We start from the raw sequence: 20,152 nt of genomic DNA on the forward strand, positions 1-20,152 counted from the left end.
GCTCCGGACGCGCAGGCTCAGCGGCCATGGCTCACGGGCCCAGCCGCTCCGCGGCACGTGGGATCTTCCCGGACCGGGGCACGAACCCGCGTGCCCTGCATCGACAGGCGGACTCTCAACCACTGCGCCACCAGGGAAGCCCCTCTCATTCATTTTTAAATGTGCTGTTCACTGGTATTTTTAAAAATAAATTTATTTATTTACATTTTATTTTTGGCTGCATTGGGTCTTTGTTGCAGCGAGCGGGGTCTACGCTTCGTTGCAGTGCATGGACTTCTCATTGCAGTGGCTTCTCTTGTTGCAGATCACGTACACTAGGCACGTAGGCTTCAGTAGTTGTGGCGTACGGGCTCTAGAGCGCAGGCTCAGTAGTTGTGGCGTACGGGCATAGTTGGTCCGCGGCATGTGGGATCTTCCCAGACCAGGTCTCGAACCCATGTCCCCTGCATTGGCAGGCAGATTCTTAACCACTGCGCCACCAGGGAAGTCCTGTGCACTGGTATGAAGTACCTTCATATTGTTGTGCAACCATCAATCTCCAGAATTCTTTCAACTTGCAAAATTGAAACTCTACAAACAATAACTCTCCATTTCTTCTTTCTCCCAGCCCGAGCAACCACCATTCTACTTTCTGTCTCTATAATTTTGATTACTCTAGATACCTCAGATTTATTTTTTGTGACTGGCTATTTCATTAACCATAATGTACTCAAGTTTCATCCATGTCATAGCATATTGCAGAATTTCCTTCCTTTTTAAGGCTGAATAACATTCCATTGTATGCATATACCACATTTTGCTTATCCATTCATCTGTTGATGGACACTTGGGTTGCTTCCACCTTTTGGCTATTGTTAATAATACTGTTATGAACATGGGAAACAAATATCTCTTCAACACTCTGTTTTCAGTTCGTTTGGGTATATATCCAGAAGTGGAACTGCTGGATAATATGGTAATTGTTTTCAATTTTTTGAGGAACACCACGCTGTTTTCCATAGTAGGTGCACCATTTTACATTCCCACCAACAGTGTACAAGTGTTTCAATTTGTCCACAACCTTTCAAACATTTATTTTCTGTTTTTTGATAGTAGCCATCCTAACGGGTGTGAGGTGGTATCTCATTGTAGTTTTGATTTGCATTTCTCTAATGATTAGTGATGTTGAGCATCTTTTCATTTGCTGATTGGCCATTTGTATATCTTCTTTGGAGAAATGTCTATTCAAGTCTGTTGTTTGTTTTTGAATCAGGTTGTTTGGCTTTTTGTTGCTGAATTTTAGGAGTTCTCTATATATTCTGGCTTTGAATCCCTTATCAAATACATGATTTGCAAACATATTCTCCCATTCTGTGGGTTGTCTTTTTATGCTTTTTTTTTTTTTTTTTTTTGGCTGAGCAGCATGTGAGATCTTAGTTCCCCAACCATGACTCTCGAACACGTTTGCCCTGCAGTCCTGTAGTGGAAGTGGAGTCCTAACCACTGGACCACCAGCGAATTCCCTTTACTCTTTTAATATTGTCTTTTCGTGCACAAATTTTTACAATTTTCACAAAATCCAGTTTGTCTATTTTTTCTTTTTTGGCTCGTGACTTTGGTGTCAGTAGTAGGTTTTTTAAAAAAGAACTTTATTAAGTAGAGTAAGTCCCCTGCTAATCCTAGTTTGCTGACAGTTTTTTTGTTTTACCATGAATGGATGTAAAATTTTGTCAAAAAAATTTTTTCAGTAGCTACTGAGATAATCACATGGTCTTTCTCCTTTATTCTGTTAATTCAATGTATTACATTTTCACATTAAACCACACTTGCATTCCTGGGATAAACTCCATTTGGTCATGATGTATTATTATTTTTATATATTTCTGGATTATATTGCCAACATTTTGTTACTGTTGCAACTTTAGTGTCTATGTTCATAAGATATATTTATCTGTAGTTTTCTTTTCTTGCAATTTTGTTGTCTGCTTTTGGTATATGGTAATGCTGGCCTCATAAAATGAGTTGGGAAGTGACCCTTCCTTTTTTTTTTCCTGGAAGGATTAGTATTATTGCTTCCTTAGATAGAAATTCACCAGAAAAGCTATCTGGGAACAAAGTTTGTTTTAGGGAAGGTTTTAAATTATGAATTCAATGCATTTAGTTGATTTTGGACTATTCAGGTTTTCTATTTCTTCTTGAATCAGTTTTGGTATTTTGTATTTTTCAATGAATTTGTCCACTACAACTAAGTTTTTCAATTTGTGGGCATAGAATTGTTCACAGTAGTCCCTTGTTATCCTTTTTTTTAAAAAAAATATTATTATTTATTTTTGGCTGCGTTGGGTCTTTGTTGCTGCACGTGGGCTTTCTCTAGTTGCGGTGGGTGGGGGCTACTCTTCATTGCGGTGCTCAGGCTTCTCATTGTGGTGGCTTCTCTTGTTGCGGAGCACAGGCTCTAGGTGCACCAGGTTCAGTAGTTGTGACACAAGGGCTCAGTAGCTGTGGCTCGCAGGCTCTAGAGCACAGGCTCAGTAGTTGTGGCGCACGGGCTTAGCTGCTCCATGGCATGTGGGATCCTCCCGAACCAGGGCTCGAACCCATGTCCCTTGCATTGGCAGGCGGATTCTTATCCACTGCGCCACCAGGGAAGTCCCTATCCTTCTAATATATATATATATACAGGATCTGTAATAATAATCTTTCATTTCTGATATTGGTAATTTGTGCCTTTTTTAAAAAAAATCTTGGTCAGTATGGGTAAAAGTTCAACAATTTTACTGATCTTACAGGTTTTGGTTTTATTGATTTTTTCTCTCCACTTTTCTTTTTTTTTTTTTTGCGGTACGCGGGCCTCTCACTGTTGTGGCCTCTCCCGTTGCGGAGCACAGCGGCCATGGCTCATGGGCCCAGCTGCTCCACAGCATGTGGGATCTTCCCGGACCGGGGCACGAACCTGTGTCCCCTGCATCGGCAGGCGGACTCTCAACCACTGTGCCACCAGGGAAGCCCTCTCCACTTTTAATTTTATTGATTTCTATTCTTTTTAAAAATTATTTATTTATTTATTTATTTAGGGCTGTGTTGGGTCTTCGTTTCTGTGCAAGGGCTTTCTCTAGTTGCGGCAAGTGGGGGCCACTCTTCCTCGCGGTGCGTGGGCCTCTCACTATCGCGGCCTCTCTTGTTGCGGAGCACAGGCTCCAGACGCGCAGGCTCAGTAATTGTGGCTGACGGGCCTAGTTGCTCTGCGGCATGTGGGATCTTCCCAGACCAGGGCTCGAACCCGTGTCCCCTGCATTGGCAGGCAGATTCTCAACCACTGCACTACCAGGGAAGCCCGTTGATTTCTATTCTTATCATTATTTGTTTCATCCTACTTAGCCCAAGTTTAATTTATTCTTCCTTTTCTAGCTTAAGATGGAAGCTGAGATCACTGGTTTTAGATCTTTCTTGTTTTATTGTGTAAGTATTTAAAGATGCAAGTTTCCTTCTATGCTTATCTTGAGCTGCTTTTTACTGCAACCAATAGTAAAAGTACACATACTCTAGCATACAACAGAGAAAAAAAAGTTTCACAAAATGATACTTTTCTTTACTATGTATAATGCACTGATATTCTCTATTCTATTCCATTGTTTAAGAAATGCTGTTCATGACTGACTAAATTGAAGCACAGTTTCGACATTTTTTTTGACATTTTTTATTTGCAATATATATATTAAGATTGGGTTGCTAATTATGCCCTGATTACAATTTGACAGCTTTTCCTGTTTAAGGAGATCTACTAAATTATAGAGTTACAGGCTCAACTCCTGTTGAGTATGTGGAATAGAATGTATTAAATTTTGTCTTAGGGTAAACCTAGCGATTTAGCTAAGATTCTTTCTCATTTCGTATAACAATAAATATCATTTTCTATGACATCCCTGATGAGAGTTCCAAGACATTTCAAAGATGTCTTTCATCATGAGTATATAGACTTTGGTTTTATTTTAGGGTTTATATGATTAAAATATTTTACCCATAATAATGTCCTTACTTAGAGATCAGGGACATTTATCAGAATTCAAATATTCCCAGTATGTATGTTTTCATTAATCTTCATGGTATCTAATGCAGGTAAGTTACAAAAAATGACAGGAAACCTTTCAGGTTTATGGATAAAGAAGTTAGAATTTTGAAAGTCAAAAACATGCAATGCCTCTCAAGAAAAAAATCTAATGCTCTCAATGGTGCATCATTACTACAAAAATTGGAGTGGCAATATAATTGGTTAACACTTTTGAAAAGTAACTTAGCAAGAGCTGTAAAAAACAAAACCAAGAAAACCTCTTTGACCTACTTCTGGAATTTCATTCTGACAAAATGATTCAAAACATGGAAAATGCAGGAAATAAGGAATGGAAACACCCTGAATATACCAAAACAGAGCTAAGTAAACCATGGTGTATCCGCTTAGAAATATTATGTAGTCATAAAAGTCTTGGGAATTCCCTGGCGGTCCAGTGGTTGGGACTCTGCGCTTTCACTGCTGAGGGCCCAGGTTTGATCCCTGGTAGGAAACTAAGATCCCACAAGCCGTGCAGAAAAAAAAAAAAATCTTGGTACTTCCCTAGTGGTACAGTGGTTAAGAACCACCTGCCAATGCAGGGGACACGGGTTCGATCGCTGGTCCTGGTCTGGGAAGATCCCACATACCATGGAGCAACTAAGGCCGTGTGCCACAACTACTGAGCCTGCGCTCTAGAGCCCGTGAGCCACAGCTACTGAGCCTGCACACCACAACTACTGAAGCCCACACGCCTAGAGCTCCACAACAAGAGAAGCCACCTCCTGCGCACCGCAAGGAAGAGTAGCCCTTGCTCGCTGCAACTAGAGAAAGCCCACGCGCACCAATGAAGACCCAACGCAGCCAAAAATAAATTTAAAAAAATATATTTAAAAAATCTTTACAAAGGGTGTATAACAGCATAGGAAAACATTCATAAAGTAGAGTGTATATATATAACTATGTAGAGGGTAAAATCTATGCATAAACACTGACATTAACAAAAATATTACCTGATTTTTCTGTTGGGCTAGAGAAATGAGTAATTTTTTTCTTATTTTCCTCTATTTTCCAAATTCTATTTGATAGCATATTAATTTAAAAATGAAACATCTGTTTAAAATGTTGGTTGTTAGGATTATAAAATGGAGAAATACTTGATATAAAAAACACAATAAATGTATTTACGGTATGGTTGTGATGGTGTGTGTGTAGAGAGATAGAGAATGAGAGAGGAAAAATTGAAAGAAAAGTGCCAAAATGCTAGGAAGGGTTGTATAATGTAGGATGATAGTTGAGTATTTTTTTCTCATTATTTTCTAAATTTTTCTGTAAGGTATTTATTTATTTATTTATTATTATTATTTTTTTTTTTTTGCGGTATGCGGGCCTCTCACTGCTGTGGCCTCTCCCGTTGCGGAGCACAGGCTCCGGACACGCAGGTTCAGCGGCCATGGCTCACGGGCCTAGCCGCTCCATGGCATGTGGGATCCTCCTGGACCGGGGCAGGAATCCGTGTCCCCTGCATCGGCAGGCGGACTCTCAACCACTGCGCCACCAGGGAAGCCCTGTAAGGTATTTATTGATGTCACCTTTATAGTAAATGCCTTTTTGATAAGTACATCTGGCTAATCACCCTCAGCTCCCCAAGTATGCACCAAGCCTTATCTTGGCTTGCTGCTGTGACTTGCCTTGTGTCAAAACAACGACAGGGCTATAGTGTATTAAAATTCTTTTTTTTTTTTTGGCTGCGTTGGGTCTTCGTTGCCGTGCATGAGCTTTCTCTAGTTGTGGCGAGCCGGGGCTACTCTTCATTGGGGTGCACAGACTTCTCATTGTGGTGGCTTCTCTTGTTGCAGAGCACAGGCTCTAGGTGCATGGGCTTCAGTAGTTGTGGCACGTGGGCTCTAGTGTGTGCGGGCTTCAGTAGTTGCAGTGCACGGGCTTAGTTGCTCCACGGCATGTGGGATCTTCCCAGACCAGGGATCGAACCCATGTCCCCTGCATTGGCAGGTGGATTCTTAACCACTGTGCCACCAGGGAAGTCCCAGTGTATTAAAATTATATTGTGTCATGTTAGGCTTTATCAAGCTCACAGCCAGACTGGAGGCAAAGCTGCTGCAATGATTTTTCATACTATAGTTGAAAGAACACTGAATGGACCAAGAGGTAAGAAACACTGGTTCTATTCTCAGTGCAGCACTTTTCTTCAGGGAAGTCATTTAACTCTGTTTCCTAATTCCCAAATTAAAAGGATCAGATTGCTTGTGAGAATCTCTAACTGCAGATCATGTACAGAAAGGTCAGACCTGAGTAGGACAGATGCAGGAATTCAGTGTAGACTGAAGCAAGACTCCAAGAATTTGGAAAAGCAGGCAGTATGGTTTATAAACTCTCAACTAGAAAAATATAGAGTAAGAACTCAACAACTGGTTGGGTCAAGAACCAAAGATTTTCCAAAATCTGAGCAAAATTTAGATAAGAAATCTAAGTAATGGCAATGGCACAGAGCACTAGCAGCAGGGCTTGAAGAACCCAGGGATTTTTTTTTCACTCTATCCAGCAAAGGACAGAAGTTCATGGTTGGATCTGAGCACATAGAATTTAGGTAGGCACTCCAGGCTAGAATATGGAGAAAAATGCAGTTCCAGTTATGTGACCGTTTCACTAAGAAAATATTGTGATGAAACTCGGAAGGCTCATTTAGTTCTGAGAGTCAAAGTACTTCTCAAATAGCAGTGTCCAATAGAACTTTCTGGAATGATGGAAATGTTCTATATCTGTGATGTTCAATATGGTAGCCACTGGGTACATGAAACTATTGAGTATTGGACATATAGCAAGTGCAACTGAGGAACTGAATTCTTAATTTTATTTCATTTTAATCAATTTAATTTTAAATAGCCACATATAACTACCATATTGAGCAGTACAGCAAAGGTCCAACAGAATCCTGTTCTTTATTAGTCACAAAATACATAATGAAAGAAGAATCCTTTTTTTTAAATATGAAGAATGTCACATTTTTCTTTGTAGCCTGTATATTTACACGTATGTATGTATAAAAATTGTGTGTGGTATGGTTCCATAAGAAGCTAAATCAATTCTATGAATTTCACAGAAATTCATGCCCTTCCCAGAGTAAACCTAGATTAACCACTTTCTGGGCTCAACCTGAAAACACATTCACCCAGAATGAACCAGAAACCACCTTGGCCTCCAATGACCTTCTAAACTATGGACAAAGTGAGGGACAGCAACTGCAGGGCTGAGCTGACTGCTCTTAGTCCTGCCTTCATCTTAAGCTTAGACCAGATCTGGGCTCTGGGATTTGGAAGACACAGCTGTTCTTTCAGTGGTACTCATGATAGAATCAATGAACACAGACAAGGATGTTCCTAATTATAGACTGTCCCTGTCTCCCCTAAGTAGTAGAGGCCTGTATAACAGTCAAATTACAGATTTCTAGGGAATTCCCTGGCAGTCCAATGGTTAGGGCTCGGTGCTTTCACTGAGGTGGCCCAGGTTCCATCCCTGGTCAAGGAACTAGGATCCCACAGGCCGTGCAGGGCCGGAAAAAAAAAAAAAAGTTACAGATTTCTCACTGGATTCTAGACGTAGAAATGCAGACACATTCCAATTTATTCCTACCCTGACCCAATGAAGAAAAGTGAGAGATAACCTAATACCAACCAGGTTTACTGGTTATTATACACAAAAGAATGAGCAACTTGCAAGTATTCAACATAAAAAGGGCTCAGTACAGGCTACCTTCCTTTCACCCTAAGAAGGCATACCAACTCCAGGCAAATATAGTGGAATCAAACTTCAAGTTTACATAATAGACATACTCTAAAGAAGGCCCTGCTTTGTTAGGGAAATGGACAAAACTCTCTAAAAGTAAATGGAATGAAAAGAAATTAAAACTGGGATATTGATTCCTGTAATAACATAAACTATTGTTTGTCTATGACATAAGACAGACCAAACATTTAAAATTCAAAAATAAAGTTAATATTTTTCATCTTTATTGAGGTATAATTGACAAAGTTAATATTCTAAAAAGGAAAAAAGTACAGGTAAAGTTGTCAGGTACTAATATTTTTAAACTTATGGCTAAGAGTTTTACCAACATCCTTCAAACCAGAAAAAACAACAAAAAATTTCAAGTATAGATTCTTCCAGACACTAAGTCCAAAATTTTTCCCTTCTTCAAATCCTTTAAACCCAAATTATGAGAAGTAATTCAGTTTGGCCACAGGGAACATTTCTACACAGTGACATAATCAGAACATTTACTTCTTCCATTATTTAACTTATTCATTCCCATCCTAATCAAATTCTAAGAATATAGGAGCAAGCAAGAGGATATAATTTCCCCCAAAGCCTGTGACTAATTTACAGCACAAGAAACTTAAGCACTGAGGAAGGCCTTGATGGCAGAAGAAATAAGCCACCTTTATTGGCCTCAAGAACAAACTGCAGATCTCTAAGGCAGATTGGGAGAATCTGGATTTATCCAGGAATCAGTCTTCTCCAAAGCTGGGCAGGGAGGAAGTGTGGGAAGCACAGCTTTTCTAAAAGGATGAAAAATGTCACTTGGAGACACTCTGGTTTCCTGAGGAAGGGAAGGAGACACTAAAACATCTTGTTTTGTACATTTTAGATCTTCCTTGTTTTCCACCATCAGTAACTGTTCTATCTCCTCTTTCAAAGATAAATTTGTCTGAAACTCTTGTTTAGGTATCTTGAGGTATTCTTTTAGAGTTATTCTCTGGTCCTTAAACCCCTCTGACTCAGGGCAAATTCGTTTGTTACTGGAATCTTCACTGACTTCTTCCTTTATGGGAGGTAGATGCTGAGATTCCGCTGTGGTTTGCTTACTCTTAGATTCTTCTTTTAGCAAATTTACATCCTTGTGAGATGTAAAATTTGGAGCTTTATCTAGCCTAGAATTTTTACAAAGTAAGAAACCTCTTACTTTTCCCTTTTTCCCTGCTGTCTCTGTCATAGACTTCTTTGGATGTAGTACTGTCCTTATTAGGAGTCCCTGCGCATTTACTCTATATTCTTTTGCAGCTCTCTCTCTGCGCTGTCTCTGGAAGTCCTTCAGTCGAAGCAGTTCCTCTGGGAGCTCCATACATGTACGCTAAGAAAAGAAAATGAACACAAGTCTACTATAACTAAATTTCTGAATGTGGTCCTTAAAATCACTTTAAAATCACTTCTACTACACTTAGTATTTGGCAAGCAAGGGTCTATTCAAATGTGTTCTTATAGCACCCTCTAGTGTCTTCAACTATAGTAGTACTATTTTTCAAGTAATTTAAATATTTTTAATCCAATTTTGTGTGTATGTTGTGCATGTGTGTATGTATAAAGATTATACAATGAAAAGTAAGGGTCCATTCCAACCTCGCCCCAACTGCCTTAGCAGGTGCATCCTCTAAAAAGCAGCTTCTTCTGTAGCCTCCAGAGACAGTCTTTGCATATATGATCCCTTACTAAATATTTATCTATTCATTGGATTATATTTTTCAATTTTTATTTTCCCCCAACTTTTTATTTTGATAACTCTTTCTAAAATTATTTTATACAAGTGGCTACATAATATTATATATTCTTCTTGATTTTTCCAACTAAAAATTCTGTCTTGGAGATTTTTCCATATTGGCAATTTTAATGGCTGTATGGATATACAATAGTTTGTTTAACCAAACCCTTGTGGATGGATATTTGGGTTGTCTTCAGTATTTTGTCATTACATAAATGCTACAATAAAGAATATATTAAGAAAATGTCCTCTTTGTTACATGAGGCAAATAATTTTTCCTAGGTTGCTTTCCCTTTGACTTTGTTCACAGTATTTTCGCCATACAAAACTTTTAAAGTCATATTTATTCATCTTTTATGAGTTCTGAGTATTTCTGTATTGCATAGAAAAGCATTTCCTCATACAACTCAATAGCAAAAATGCAAATACTCTAATTTAAAAGTGAGCAAAGGACCTGAATAGATAATTTTCCAAAGAAGATATTTAGATGGCCAACAGGTACATGAAAAGGTGCTCGAAGTCACTAGTTATCAGGGAAATGCAAATCAAAACCACAATGAGGTGTTACTGACACCTGTTAAGATGGCTATTATCAAAAAGACAGATAACAAGTGTTGGTGAGAATGTGGAGAAAAGGGAACTCATATGCTGTTGATCGGAATGTAAATTGATGCAATTTACATTACCATGTAAAACAGTGGAAAACAACATGGATGTTCCTCAAAAAATTAAAAATAGAACTATTATATGGTCCAGCAATCCCACGTCTGGGTACATATCTGAAGCATATGAAAACAGGATCGCAAAGAGATATGTACATTCCCTTGTTCACTGCATCATAATTCACAATATGTAAACAACCTGTGTCTATCAATAGATAAATGGATAAAGATGTGATGTATATACATTACACAATACAATATTCTATACAATAGAATATTACTCAGCCATAAAAAAGAAGGCAGTCCTGCCATCTGCAACAATATGTTTGAACTTGGAGGGTATTATGCTAAGTGAATAAGCCAGACAAAGACAAATACTGCACAGTATCACTTATATATGAAATCTTAAAAAACAAAAACAAAAATCTGATTTCATGAAATCAGAGAATAGAATGGGGGTTCCCAGGGGTTGAGGGAGAGGAAAATGGGGAGATGTAGGTCAGAGGGTACAAACTTTCAGTTATAAGAAGAATAAGTTCTGAGGATCTAATGCACAGCATGGTTACTGCAGTTAATAGTTCAGTATTATATACTTGAAAGTTTCTGAGAGTAGATCTTAAGCATTCTCACTACATAAAAAAAAGTTAGCTATGAGGTGATGGATGTTAGTTATCTTGATCTTGGTAATCATTCCACAATGTATATCAAATCATCACAATGTACACTTTAAATATACACAATTAATTTTGTCAACTATTCCTCAGTAAAGTTGGGGGAGGGGACATATTCCCTACTGTGACATAATTTTCTTTTAATACTTTTTAAAAATATTTATTTACTTATTTACTTATTTATTTAGCTGCACTGGGTCTTAGTTGCAGCACATGGGATCTTCACTGCCACATGTGGGATCTAGTTCCCTGACCAGGGATGGAACCCAGGCCCTCTGCTTTGGGAGTGCGGAGTCTTAGCCACTGGACCACCAGGGAAGTCCCAATACTTTTTTTCCAATACTTTTTTTTTTTTTTTTACGCGGGCCTCTCACTGCTGTGGCCTCTCCAGTTGCGGAGCACAGGCTCCGGACGCACAGGCTCAGCGGCCATGGCTCACGGGCCCAGCTGCTCCCCGGCATGTGGGATCTTCCCGGACCGGGGCACAAACCCACGTCCCCTGCATCGGCAGGCGGACTCTCAACCACTGCACCACCAGAGAAGCCCCTCCAATACTTTTATAATTCTAGTTCTTACATAAATACTTGATCCATGGGATTTATTTTGGTGTAGCAGAAAGAGATAACAATCCAACTCTGATTCTCCTCCCCCACAATGGTTAGTCAATTGCCTGAGGCCATTTACTAAATACTTATCTTTTTCTCATTGATTGGAAATTTTACCTTTATCTCAACCATTACTGATATATATGAGATCTATTTCTGGGTTCTCTATTCCATCGATCTGCCTATACATGTACCGCTCATATTTAGTGTAGACATATGTTTTAATATCTGACAGGACTATTCTTATTTATGTCTATAAACACTATAATCACAGTTTGCCAAAGTAATTATGGCTTTAGCATTTTTCTTAAAAGAAAGTTAAATTTAAAAGTTAATTTAGGGGGCTTCCCTGGTGGCACAGTGGTTAAGAACCCACCTGCCAATGAAGGGGACACGGGTTTGAGCCCTGGCCCGGGAAGATCCTACATGCCGTGGAGCAATTAAGCCCGTGAGCCACAACTACTGAGCCCACATGCCACAACTACTGAAGCCCCCACACCGAGAGCCTGTGCTCCACAACAAGAGAAGCCACCGCAATGAGAAGCCCGCGCATCACAACGAAGCGTAGCCCCCGCTTGCTGCAATTAGAGAAAGCCCGTGCACAGCAACAAAGACCCAATGCAACCAAAAAAATAAATAATAAATAAACTAATTTTTTTTTAAAGTTAATTTAGGAATAACTGATTGCCAAAAATACTTAATGTCCCCATTCATTTAAGTCCTCTTTTATGCCATTCAGTAATACTTTAACATTTTTTTCGTCTCTATATTTCACATTTCTTGTTAGATTTATTTCTAGATAATCTATTTTTTGTTACAATTATAAATGAATTTTTCCCCCATTATATTCTGTAGTTGTGTACAGGGATATAGGAAAGCTATTAAGTTTTATGTTATATTTGTACCTATTTTACTAAACTGCCTTTTTTTTTTGCGGTACTCGGGCCTCTCACTGTTGTGGCCTCTCCCATTGTGGAGCACAGGCTCCGGACGCGCAGGCTCAGCAGCCATGGCTCACCGGCCCAGCCGCTCCACGGCTTGTGGGACCTTCCCGAGCCGGGGCACGAACCCGTGTCCCCTGCATCGGCAGGCGGACTCTCAACCACCGCGCCACCACGGAAGCCCTAAACTGCCTTTTTGTTTTTGGCAATCTTTTTCAATTGATTCTCTTCAGTATTCAGGTATATCATAGGCAAGTCATCATTCCTATTCCTCCTGTTCAATTTTTATAGTTCATCTTTTTTTTTTTTCTAACCTCACTGGCTAATAGCTTCAGAAACTACTAAAGTAGTGGTGATAGTCACCATTTCTGTATTAAAGTAGTGGTGATAGTCACCATTTCTGTATATTTCTTGATATTGATGTTCCCAATCAAATATTAGGTAGTCTTCTTGCCTGAGATATATGTTTTATCATGTTAAAGTACCTATTCCAACTTTAATCAATAATGTATATAGAATATTATCAAATTTTTTCAGCAATAAACAGTGAGAACAAAATATTAAAAAGTTAAAAAATTGTCCTTGGCTTTACAATGATAAATGAAAAACATTAAAATTCTCCAATCAAGCAAACTATGAAAGGATTTTTACATTGATCTTTTCTTGTTAAACAGTGAGAGCAAAATATAAAAAAGTTACAAAAGAACTTTTTCAGCATTTATGAGATAATCATAAGACTTTCTTGGCCCCAATAAAATACAGAATTTAATATAATATTAAATATTAATAAATATTAATATAATATTAAACCATGCTTGTAACTAGAATCCAGAGACACATTAATAGAAAAGTATAATATATCTAAGTGGAGTTTGTACCAAAAATGCTATTATTTTATTTAGGATTTTGCATCAGTATTCCTAAATGAGAACTGTTTATAGCAGTAGCCTGTGAACTTTTTATGTAAGGAGTCAAATAGTAAACATTTTAGGCTTTGTAAGCCACAAGCATACTTTTTTTTTTTTAACAATCCTTTAAGACTATAAAAATCATTCTTAGATTGTGAGTTTTACAAAAATAGGCCATGGGCCAGATTTGGCCTAATGCAATAGTTTGCCAACAATATAAGTTTTCTTATATTGTGCTGGCTTCATAAAAATAACTAATGAAATTTACCCTTTCTTTGAAAGATATATTTACTGGAAACATAACTTAATATTGTGAGAAAATTGGTACAATATTTAAGAAAGGAGTTAGGACTTCTAGCACATCAACTTTTAGTTTTATTGAAATGCACATCACCAGTTGCATCATATGAAATAAATGTCAGTGATCATAAAATATATATATATATATAGAAAAAAAGTGCTTAAGGAGCTGAATTAAGCCCAAGCTATAGCCGCTTCAAGAATATTTATCATCAAATCTGCTGAAAGAAATTTGGTGCAGCTGTGAACAGTGGGTATCACTGTGGCCCCCATGAGGACACAGAGGTCCTGAAAACACAGCCACAGAGAGTGGCACCTACCTCCATGCCTCCCAGCCAGTCTGCAGACCCTTCTCGGTAGGTGTTTAGGTACCCATCCACCAGGGTAGTTAGATCAGACATCATTTCATCTAGGAGTACCAAGCGAAGGGGCAGCAGGTAGGTAGCTTCCAAGGCCAAAATTTTTAGCAAAAAGGGTGAAAGAGGTCGTGCGAACCATAGTTCTGGGTTTTCCTAGAGACACCAAAACAATTTTCTCTGAATAGTAAGCAAATCTTTAAAGAAAATAATGGTTTATCTAAGTGCTGCTTAACTTAAATCACCATTACTGTCATTTTCTTCAATTATTACCTTCTACTTTCACACTATGGCTAGCCTTCTGAGAATATACACACATACACATACACACATTTATTGTGTGTATACAGTGAGTGTGTGTATGTGATGGGGGAAAGATGTGGGGAGGGAGGGAGGGAAGAAGAGAGAGAGAGAGAGATCAGGGCTTCTCATTCAAAACTGGAGGCAGCAGGACTGATTAGATTATATGGCCAAAATTGCAGCCAATACGGTCATGACCTAAGTTTGCATGCAAGGCTATTAGAAGCTGAAGAAAATCTATCTTACTTTGGGAGAAATAATTGGCATGATTTTTGTTCCACTGCCTTAATCCAAATTCCCAATAAAATCCCCACTTGTCCAATTGAAAATTTATTTCAGAGTACTTTTTAATTGATAACCAACAAATCTGGATGCTGGCTTTTTTCCACTTGAGACCACAAACAAACTGTTCCCATTTGGAACAACTAAGATTTTGGCAATGTTCATACGCTTACACAGCAGCTGTCATTTCTCTATATAATATGCTGATAATCCCACTCACAAGACACCTGAAAATATTAATGTTATATGGGACATACGTTAATACTCACTTGAATCCGTTTTTGTCTCTCTTCCAGAAAGGAGAGATATTTAGGGGCTATTTTAAGGTGTCTGATTAAACTCTCCTGTAAAGTACTAATGCAGTTTGGAAGAAAGCCGCCTGTTTCCATGGAAAATTGAAGGACATCTGCTACCTGTGGCATTAAAAAAAGACAAACAGACCAGTCTGTAGGATATATACAGAGAGCTATCTCATGACAGAAATAGCAGAAATACATTTAGAGAAACATCTTTAAATACCATTTTTCCCAAGGACCCACATGATAGACAATGCCATTAGAAAATTTAAAGTTGTTAGGTTATCTTATTCTGAAAAATTATAAAAAAAAAAAAAGAAAAGAAAAAGAAAAAGGATCACCCAACTTTAATGTGTCCCTGTCTATTTTCTTTTCCACTTCTTTTATTTGCCTGCCTTATGATTATTACTCTTTGGTGCCTTCAAGGAATGGGGAAAGGAAGATAAAATTAAAGAATTACTTCTACTTATTAGCAACTCTGGTAAAGTTTTGGTAAGGAAAGCTAATAAAATTAAGAATTGCAATCATTATTTGTCTGTGTGTGGTAGGCTAAATAACAGCCCCCAAATATATCCACATCCTAATTCCTGGACCTGTGAATGTTATCTTAAATGGCGAAATGGACTTTGCTGCTGTGATTAGTTAAGGATATCGAGATAGGGAGATTAACTTGAATTATCCAGATGGGCCCTAAATGTAATCACAAGTATTCTTATAAGACGAGGCAGAGGGAGATTTTACTACAGCCAGAAGAGAAGGTGATGTGATGATGAAAGCAGAGATTGGTGCACTGTGAAGATAGAAGGAGCCACAAGCCAAAGAACACAGGTGAAGGCTGAAAAGCAAGGAAACAGACTGTCCTCTCAGAGCCTCCAGAAGAAACCAGCCCTGCTGACACCTTGACTTTCACCCAGTGCAAATGATTTCAGATGTCTGACCTCCAGAACTGTAAGAGAGTAAATTTATGTGTTTGTTTGTTTGTTTGTTTTTTTCGGTACGTGGGCCTCTCACTCTTGTGGCCTCTCCTGTTGCGGAGCACAGGCTCCGGACGCGCAGGCTCAGCAGCCATGGCTCACAGGCCCAGCTGCTCCGCGGCATGTGGGATCTTCCCGGACCAGGGCACGAACCTGTGTCCCCTGCTTCGGCAGGCGGACTCTCAACCACTGCGGCACCAGGGAAGTCCTAAATTTATGTTTTAAGCCACAAAATTTGTGGTGATTAGTTACAACAGCAATAGGAAACTAATACACTGTGTTAAAGGAAAACAAATTGAAATAATTCTGAATTCCTGCTTCTTGTACTATGAAAATCTGAAAAGAAAAATATGGAAAGATATGCCAATGTCTTCATTAGACAATACATACTAGGTCTAATCAAGAAGCCTGATGGCCTCAAGGGAACAATGAGCAACTGTGTTACATTTTGGAGTAAGCATAGAAGCAATCTCTATATAGTGAATGCTCTTGAAAGAAGACCCAAAGGAACATGTAAACAAGAGAAGTGGCACAAAGTTCATTACAAGCAGATACATAAAGAGCAAACTTAAACCACATACAATAACATAAAGTTGAACTTTTAGGAATTTCTGTTAAAAAATAATTGGCTAACTCATTATTTTAACCCCTCTCCAAAGGCTCTAGGTTTATATATTCAAGATCTCCCTTTCATGGCATTAACCTAGAAGACTAGAAGAACTTAAAGAATACATAATGAAAACTAGTGGGTTTATGGCTCTCACAGCCAAACCAGAAACCCAGATCTAGTATAATCTGGGAATTTCTCATTTCTCTAGGTCCTTTAGATCAGAGAAAAACTGCTTATCTTCAGGCTATCTGGGGCCAGTATAGGCTTTGGGGGAACATCTAGGACAACCTGCATCCCTGAGCTAGATGCCAATTAGCCATCAGCCTTAACCGATACATATGTGGTAAAGGCATAGACGTGACTGACTGTCCACCTCACAGTAAGAATCCATGTCAGATTTCCAAATGACCCCAAAATTGTTTGAGTTTCTGAATGCTACAGAGTATGGAGCTTGCTTCTTATTTGAAAATTTCTGGAGCAAAATGAAGGGAAAAAACCCTAAATAATTACAAGTAACTTTTCTCCAGTACTTCTTCAGTGCACCAAATGTTCTCACATATTGTACAAACATCTTACATGAGAAGTGGGCGGGAATGAGGCACACACAAGAAGACTTTCAATCACTCATCAGATAAGGCCTATTTTCTACAGGAGCTATATACACTGCATTGATTCCAGTGTTTCCCTGCATGTACCTGGGTGTCAAAGACATTATTCAGCAAAATTCCATACTGATGAGAGAGGCAATCAGAAAGCCAACGACAATCATGGATAACCTAAGGAATCAGAAGACAGAGAAAGAGTTATTAGAACCTGGCTGTTATTCTTACTAGCAGATGAATCAACTTACACACTCACCTTCAAAATTCTCTTGTCTTCTAATACTATCTGAAGTCCATTGCTGAAAACACGACTTCCCAGAAGGAAAATGTCAAATAAGTAAACTCGGCTACTTGTGGCCACCTACAACAGACCATCCAGACACACATAAGAAAGAACTAGGGAAGGGGATCTGAGGATCAAGAAAGGCATGTGAGGGCTTCCCTGGTGGTGCAGTGGTTGAGAGTCCGCCTGCCGATGCAGGGGACATGGGTTTGTGCCCCAGTCTGGGAAAATCCCACATGCCGTGGAGCGGCTGGGCCCGTGAGCCATGGCCGCTGAGCCTGTGTGTCCGGAGCCTGTGCTCCACAACGGGAGAGGCCACAACAGTGAGAGGCCCGCGTACTGCAAAAAACAACAACAACAACAACAACAAAGAAAGGCATGTGAAAAATATTTAACAGCCTCATCTTTAAAGTAAACAATAGGCACTCATTGATTCTTAGGGAAAACAGGTTTAAATTTACCTTAAGTAAAAAAAAAACAAAACACAAAAACACTATCACTGTGATTTTCAAAAGGAAAGAAAAGGACAAGCTAGTAGTTTAGCCTTTAGCTTTTTTCTTCTTTAATGTTTTATGTCTCACCTATGGCATTCTAAAATGCAGGGATTATAGGTTTAAGGGAAATGAACAATATTTCACTCTCGATAACACCAAAGGCTATTTCTCTGAGTTCCATAATACACATGATTGTGTTGGGTGTTACATAAAATTACTCATAAGAGAAGATCCCTGTCCTCTAGCAGTTTAAAACAGGCAACAAACACACTGGCACAAATGGTAGGATGTGAAATACTGTCATTTTGATCAATTTTATACAATTATAAGTATTCTAGGTTGTTTCTGATCATAAAAGTCACAGAGGCCATACAGCTGGATAATCTACTGAATCAAAGAATGAAGGCAAGAACAGATCCAAATAGGTCTAGACAGCCAGCCACAGGACAGTCAGATACCATCTTTGTCATTTCAAGAGCTAACTATTGATACAGTTACAATTACCAGGCCTACCAGGCACCCATTCTCAGCTCTTTCATGTTGTTTGCCAAAATTTGACACCTGAAATAGTCAATCCCTGCTTTTCCTCTACCTCTTTAATTGTAAAAATTGAATAGACACATTATAGAAGTTTGGAAAATAATTCTCTGCTAGACTGTAAACTCTGTGAAAGAAGAGATTATGTCAGATTCACCACTCGTAACTAAAGCAACCACTAGAACAGAGTGAGGCACATGGACAGCTGTTATTCATCTCTTCAGTGAATCAGTGCATCATGCCACACAACACCCCCTTCCATTTGTTCATATAAAAAATGCATAACACTCTAATAATATGCATTCAAATCTATATCCCACTTCTTCTTTTCATAAACTTTCAAACATTTTTCTATGCTTCATTTGTCATCGATTTTGACAGCCACATAAGATCTATCAAATGTACTGTAATGTCTGCTACTGTTAACTAAGTGGCTTCTGATTTTTCACCACTATAAATGATGCCAAAATGAATAGGTTCTCACAGAAATTTTTCTTCATGTTTTGAATTATTTAGGATAGATTCCCAGAAACAGCCCTGAGAAGTAGGCCAAAGGACAAAAAAAACCTTTAAGACTCTTAAAAAATATTTGCTACCTTAAGACATAATATTATACCTGAAAATATCTGACCACAGATGAAGGTTAAACATTTAAATAATTTAAAGTTAAAGAAAAGCAGTGGGAGGTACTTCCCTGGTGGCGCAGTGGTTAAGAATCCACCTGCCAGTGTGGGGGACACGGGTTCAAGCCCTGGTCCGGGAAGATCCCACATGCCACAGAGCAACTAAGCCTGTATACCAGAACTACTGAGCCTGCGCTCTAGAGCCCGTGAGCCACAACTACTGAGCCCATGCACCACAACTACTGAATCCCACGTACCTAGAGCCTGTGCTCTGCAACAAGAGAAGCCACCGCAAATGAGAAGCTCGCGCACTGCAATGAAGAGTAGCCCCAGCTCGCCTCAACTAGAGAAAGCCCGTGCGCAGCAATGATGACCCAATGCAGCCAAAAAAAAAAGAAAAGCAGTGGGAAATACTGACAGAAAGAAAGCAGATTAGAAAAAACAGAACAAAGAAGGAAACACAAAATGAAAATAAAGGTTTAGGAATTAAAGGTGACAGATACTGAGGACAGTGAGGAGCTGGAAATAGAGGGATAGGCTTGAGGTCTGTATGTGAAGAAGTAAGCCTCCAAGTTATCCCTTCCCACTCCCACGGAGGACAGAAGATATATTCTCTGTATAAATCCAACAAGGGAGGCTCTAGAGTTGGGAATATAAGATATAGAAGAGGGCAGAGGTTTGGTAATGGACTGAAAAATGAGTCTGCACACAATTGTGAGCCTCCAGACCTTTTCCCTTGTAGCTTCCAGCTTGATACCACCAGCCTGTATTGGAACAGGAGGATAGAGGGCTCCAGGGAAGATGGCTTCAAGACAAAGATGAAGCACAGATTATCAAGATAGATGTAAGCATGTGAAAAACTACATTGAGGGGAAAATATGGGAAGGCTTTGTCACAAATGAAAGAAAAACAAAGCTAGTAAGATGAGGCAATTATCAATTCTTGAAAAACAAAAAGTTGGGCAAGAAAAGAAACAATCTTACTGGACCAACAAGGAGTAATGGTTACATAGCCATAATCACATATAGCCTGAATCCTGTCTTAACCAAACATTGGGATATAACTTCCCCCCCAAAAAACCCAAAAACACTAATTTGAAAACATACATGCACCCGAATGTTCATAGCGGC

General features: G+C 38.9%; 1 protein-coding gene and 1 long non-coding RNA gene across 4 annotated transcripts in view; one reads left to right on the forward strand and one right to left on the reverse strand.

Annotated features, from left to right (window-relative positions):
- Positions 1-10,093, forward strand: part of LOC113608039 (uncharacterized) — a 56,106-nt gene extending 46,013 nt beyond the window's left edge. For both annotated transcript variants that reach the window (XR_003428183.1, XR_003428187.1), the window contains 2 exons: positions 3,388-3,438; positions 9,104-10,093. This is a non-coding gene — a long non-coding RNA (uncharacterized LOC113608039). The remainder of the gene's footprint in view (positions 1-3,387; positions 3,439-9,103) is intronic.
- The window catches only part of EXD1 (exonuclease 3'-5' domain containing 1), a 41,586-nt gene continuing 27,458 nt past the window's right edge, over positions 6,025-20,152 (reverse strand). For both annotated transcript variants that reach the window (XM_027083917.1, XM_027083916.1), the window contains exons 8-12: positions 17,342-17,446; positions 17,179-17,259; positions 14,873-15,016; positions 13,986-14,177; positions 6,025-9,173 (exon numbers count right to left, since the gene is read on the reverse strand). In XM_027083917.1, the coding sequence (XP_026939718.1) occupies positions 8,514-9,173; positions 13,986-14,177; positions 14,873-15,016; positions 17,179-17,259; positions 17,342-17,446 (1,182 nt within the window). In that variant the 3' untranslated portion in view covers positions 6,025-8,513. The remainder of the gene's footprint in view (positions 9,174-13,985; positions 14,178-14,872; positions 15,017-17,178; positions 17,260-17,341; positions 17,447-20,152) is intronic.

This window comes from Aethalodelphis obliquidens, unplaced genomic scaffold, assembly GCF_003676395.1.
Source record: "Aethalodelphis obliquidens isolate GAN/ISIS:26980383/991018 unplaced genomic scaffold, ASM367639v1 scaffold51, whole genome shotgun sequence".
NCBI classification, from domain to species: Eukaryota; Metazoa; Chordata; class Mammalia; order Artiodactyla; family Delphinidae; genus Aethalodelphis; species Aethalodelphis obliquidens.